Source organism: Myiozetetes cayanensis, unplaced genomic scaffold (genome assembly GCF_022539395.1).
Source record: "Myiozetetes cayanensis isolate MyiCay16 unplaced genomic scaffold, myiCay2020 scf9, whole genome shotgun sequence".
Classification (NCBI taxonomy): Eukaryota; Metazoa; Chordata; class Aves; order Passeriformes; family Tyrannidae; genus Myiozetetes; species Myiozetetes cayanensis.
In genome coordinates, this window is record NW_026088185.1 from 684,538 (window position 1) to 689,392 (window position 4,855).

At 58.9% G+C, this 4,855-nt stretch overlaps 1 protein-coding gene across 1 annotated transcript; it reads left to right on the plus strand.

Moving 5' to 3' along the window:
* The first annotated feature begins 255 nt into the window (after positions 1-255).
* On the plus strand, positions 256-3,368 carry ARL4C (ADP ribosylation factor like GTPase 4C). The gene is made up of 2 exons (XM_050339488.1): positions 256-1,019; positions 1,165-3,368. Exons 1-2 carry the CDS (start codon positions 445-447, stop codon positions 1,409-1,411), a joined length of 822 nt encoding a protein of 273 aa, XP_050195445.1. The 5' UTR covers positions 256-444; the 3' UTR covers positions 1,412-3,368.
* The last annotated feature ends 1,487 nt before the right edge of the window (positions 3,369-4,855 follow it).

Below are 4,855 nucleotides of genomic sequence, written 5' to 3' on the forward strand. Positions count from 1 at the left end.
CCGGGGGCCCCCGAGGAGCAGAAGTGCCGGCAGGAGGAGCAGTGCGGGCAGGGGCAGGTGAAGTGCAGGCAGGGGCGGTGCAGGCAGGAGGAGCAGTGCAGGCAGGGGCAGGTGAAGTGCAGGCAGGGGCAGGTGCAGGCAGGAGCGACACGGGCAGGACGGGAGGCGGGGCGGGAGGAAGGCGGCGGCGCGGCCCCTCCTCCTCCTCTTCCCCTTTCTCCTCCTCTCTCTCTCCTCCTCCCCTTTCTCCTCCGCCTCCTCCTGCCGGCCGGGCGGGGCGGGGGTCTCGGTGGCCGCGCTGTGCAGCCTCGTGGAGCCGAGCTGCGCCTTCCCCGCTCCCTGCCCTTCCCTGATCCCGGTCCCCGCCGCCCCAGCCGTGCCCCCGCCGCGGGCCGGCGGCGCGGGGATGGGCGCGGGGCTGTGAGCGGGGCGTGAGCCGTGGCCATGGGGAACATCTCCTCCAACATCTCCGCCTTCCAGTCCCTGCACATCGTCATGCTGGGCCTGGACTCGGCGGGCAAGACCACGGTGCTCTACCGGCTGAAGTTCAACGAGTTCGTCAACACCGTGCCCACCATCGGCTTCAACACCGAGAAGATCCGGCTGAGCAACGGGACGGCCAAGGGCATCAGCTGCCACTTCTGGGACGTGGGCGGGCAGGAGAAGCTGCGCCCGCTCTGGAAGTCCTACAGCCGCTGCACCGATGGCATCATCTACGTGGTGGACTCGGTGGACGTGGACCGCCTGGAGGAAGCCAAAACGGAGCTGCACAAGGTGACCAAGTTCGCGGAGAACCAGGGCACCCCGCTGCTCGTCATCGCCAACAAGCAGGACCTGCCCAAGTCGCTGCCGGTGGCCGAGATCGAGAAGCAGCTCGCCCTCCACGAGCTGACCCCTTCCACCACGTACCACATCCAGCCCGCCTGCGCCATCATCGGCGAGGGGCTCACGGAGGGCATGGACAAGCTCTACGAGATGATCCTCAAGCGCAGGAAGTCCCTCAAGCAGAAGAAGAAGCGGTAGAAGCCCCGCCGAGGCGGGGAGCGATGGGGGAGCAGACAAAGGAACCGAGGGGGAGACAGAACCAAAGCGATTCTTCTGGGTTTAATTGTTATTTCCCCCGCCCCCCTTTATTTTTTTTTTTCCCCTCCTTCCCCAGCGAAGAGACAATAGTGGTGGTAACAAAGCGGCTCCCGCCAGCCGAGCCCAGAGCCCGGAGCTCCGCTCTCCCACCCGCTCCCGAGGGTCTGATCCGGACTCCCTTGGGCTGGAAACATGCGAAAACGGGGCGATCCACCCCCCCTCCCTCCACCCTCCGGGACCACCGAGCCTTTGTGTGCCGGGGGGCCAACAGGGCAGGACCCTGTTGAAGCGCGTTCGAGAGGAGCCCGGCGCGCTTTTGGATCTCTAAATCTGTGCGTTTTGGGGCGGGGGGGGGTGTCGATGCCAGCCTCTCTCCCCCGCCCATGCATTTCGGGGAGGGGAGGGGATGTTTTTTGGGGGGGTATGGATGCACCCTGGCTCGGCAAGGTCAGCGGGGAGGGGTCTGGCAGCTGCGCCCCGCTGCCCGCCCGTATCCCCGCATCCCCTCATCCCCGCATCCCTCCCTCCCCCGCGGCCGGCGGTGGGAAGGGGTGTTGGAAGCTTGAGGGGTGTTGGACCAGCAGAAAATGTTGGGGGGGCGCGGGGTGGGTGACGGGTAAGAGGACACCCACCCACCCACCCTGGCTGGTGTTTTAGGGTGCGGAGCAAGGACAGGCAGCCTTTGGGGAGGAAGGGGGGAGGAACGATGCGGCGCTGGGGTGCTGAGCAGCTGCTGAGTGGTGCTGAGCTTTAAGCTCTTTGCTTAAAAAATGGGAGGGAGGGGGAAGCCAAAAATAAGCGCCGAGTTGTGGGGGTTTTTTTGAACGCTGCTGGAAGCGTTTGGGGGGGGGGTTGTTCTGGACCCCTCCCTCTCGAAGGCTGGGTGGTGTCACCTTCTGCAGCAAAGCCCCCGGGCCAGGTGTGTGTTGTCCCCAGGCAGAGGGTGCTCCCAGGTGCAGGGTTGGAGGTGATCCAAGCGAGGGGTTGGTTACTAAATCCACACATACAAAAAAAAAAAAAATTAATAAAAGCTGAGTTTGTGGTTCTGGTCACCGTGCTGCTCTGCAGTGGGGGCAGCAGGCCAAGTCAGGTTTTTAAGGTGTGTGTGGGGGTCATGGCAGGGCAGGATGGACGGACAGAGATGGCCAGAGCTTGTGAAAATCTCTGCTGGAAAGGGAAAATGGCAGGGCTTGAGGAGATGTGTGGTGGGGGTGCAGGATGGGGGGGCGGGGGAGGTTTTTAACAAAGATTTAAATCTGACTAAAAGCCCCTTGTTGCCCACGGTAGCCATATGGGCAAGCTCTGCCTGCAGAGCCACCTGGGCAGCGTCAGGCCTTGCCACCTCCTTCTGCAGGTGAACATTTTGGCACCTGGATGGGACTGGGGACCAAAATCCATTTGCTGTCCATGTTTTAGCTCTCTGGAGGGGAAAACCAGGCTCCTGGCTTCCCACAGAGCAGAAGCAGGCAGCCCTCAGGGGCCAAATACTCCGAATTTTGAGCCAGGCGAGGTTTTCTGGTGATTTTACACCAGCCTTGCCGTGTGCAAACCCCTTCCCAGAGCAGCCGAGGGGAAACCACCGAGCAGACAAAAGAAAAATGCCCTCCGGCTTTTCGGGGAGTTGATTCTCCCCTTGCAGGGCGAGCTCAGCACCTTCCAAATAGCTTTTTTTTGTTGTTGTTGTTGTTGTTCGGTTGGTTTGTTTTGTTTTGGGTTTTGTGGGGAAGCAAAACGTTGCGGCCAAGTTGTGTTTCTTCTCTTTCTTGCGGGGTTTTGAGTTCCCGACGCGAGTCCCGACTTGTGCACCGGGCGAGTGGGCTGGTCCCATCCCTTCAGGTGGCTCTGTTCCCGCTTCCTTGGGTTCCCCTGCTTTGTCTTCACCTCCAACACTTTGGTACTTGCTGTCGAGAGAGAGAGAGAGAAAGGAATTATTTATTTTTGATGCCACAGAAGCCACGTGCATTAACCCTTTTTTTTTCTGGAGAGCGACCCATTTTTAGAGGCGAAACGTAAAGCTGTGGTGACCCCAGCAGCTCCAGAGGGAGCAGGCTTTAGGAACGACACGTTGTGGGGTTTCCCTCCTGGCTGTTTGGTTTAGCAGCCACTGGCATGGAGAGCCTGGTGGTGTTGATGGAGCTCCCATATCCCGGGATTTTGTTCCACCCGGCCGAGCATCCCCTTGGAGAGACGGCAGAGCACTGGGAGGTGCAGGTGGGACGCTGTGCTGGTGCTGTTCCCACCAGCTCTGCTTTCTGCAATAATTAAAGAGACTTTTCCAATGAGTAGCTCATGGCTCCCGTGGTATTTCTGTCCCGTTCCACAACCATTCCCTGGTTTTTTCCCCCACGTGAAGACGTCACCTGCGGGTGGGCTGCGAGAAGAGGTCCCTCAGCAGGACATCTGAGGGAAACTGTCTGAGCTCTGTGTGAGGGTTGTGTGTCTTCTCCAAATATGTTTCCCTGACCTGGGATTTTGTCAGCAGGTCTCATTTCCCCAGTGTTGGCTATCCCTCTGCCCCTTGTCCGTCAGTCTCTGTTCCTCCTGTCTTTTCTTCTTCTTTTCATTTTTTTCTTTTTTTTTTAAAAGATGCAGACATGATGCTGTGAACTGAAATAAATTATTTATACGATGAAAGGGCCTGATAAAAAAAAACAAAACAAACAAAACAAAACCCAACTCAAAGTGTTCTGCTCATTTCTCAATCTCAGGGCTGCGTTTCGCAGTTGGTTCTCGCGGCGTGGTCTGAAGGAGGTTCCTCCTGCTCCCCCAGGGAGAGGAGATGTGGGGTGGAGGAGTGACCTGAGCACGGATCTGTCGCCTGGCAGCCCTCTGGGACACGGGGGACATCCGTAATTTGGTGGTTAATGAAACCTGAGCTCTTCTGCAGGTCGCTTAATACCTCTGCACCTCTGCTGCTGGCTCTGAAAGAGGAGAAGGCTGTTTGGTGGGGGGATTTTCTTCCAGCACCTCGTGTGATTTTAAATCCCAGTGAAGGAGGTGATCAGGGAGCCTGAGCGAGGCAGTTTGCATTTTTGCTCAGTGTGGCTGTTTTTTTTTAAGCACGTGGCCTGGGGCAAGTGGTGTGTGTGGCAGAGGGCCAGGTCTGCAGGGGTTAAAACACCAGTTGGGAACAGGATGCTGCAGACAGAGCTGGAGGCTCCCTCTGCTCCTGGGTGGCTGCTGACACAGGAAACCCGGGGTGACATTTTGGAGAGCAGAGGCAGAGCTGGGTGGTAAAGGACGTTTTTCTTCCCTTTTTTTTTTTTTTTTTTCCCAAATGATGACACGGCAGCCAGAGGGGGAAGGCTGAGGCTGGTTTGTGTGAGTGCCATTGGTCCGGGAGGGCATGGGGGGGAGAGGGGGCACCCTGTCTGCTCTGCAGGGTCGGGGTGGGGGGTCTGAGGGGGGACAGGACCTCGAAACGAACAGCTGGAGCTGTGGCAGGAGAGGGTTAGGATGGATCTCAGGGTTCTTCCCCCGGAGGGTGGTGGGGCGCTGAACAGGTCACAGGAGTGTTTGGACAGTGCCCTCAGGGGCAGGGTGGGATTGTTGGGGTGTCCTGGGCAGGGCCAGGAGCTGGGCTTGATCCTTGTGGATCCCTCCCAGCTCAGGAGCTTCTGTGATTCCATGAACCCAAAGGCTGAGCTCCTGTGGAGGCTCACCCAGGAGTCACTTGGAGCTGAGCTGGGCCGTGAGCTGTGGCATCCGAGGATCAAGTTGTGGAGTGCTCAGCTGCCCCCTGACCCTGCAGAGCCTCTGGAAGGTGCAGTTC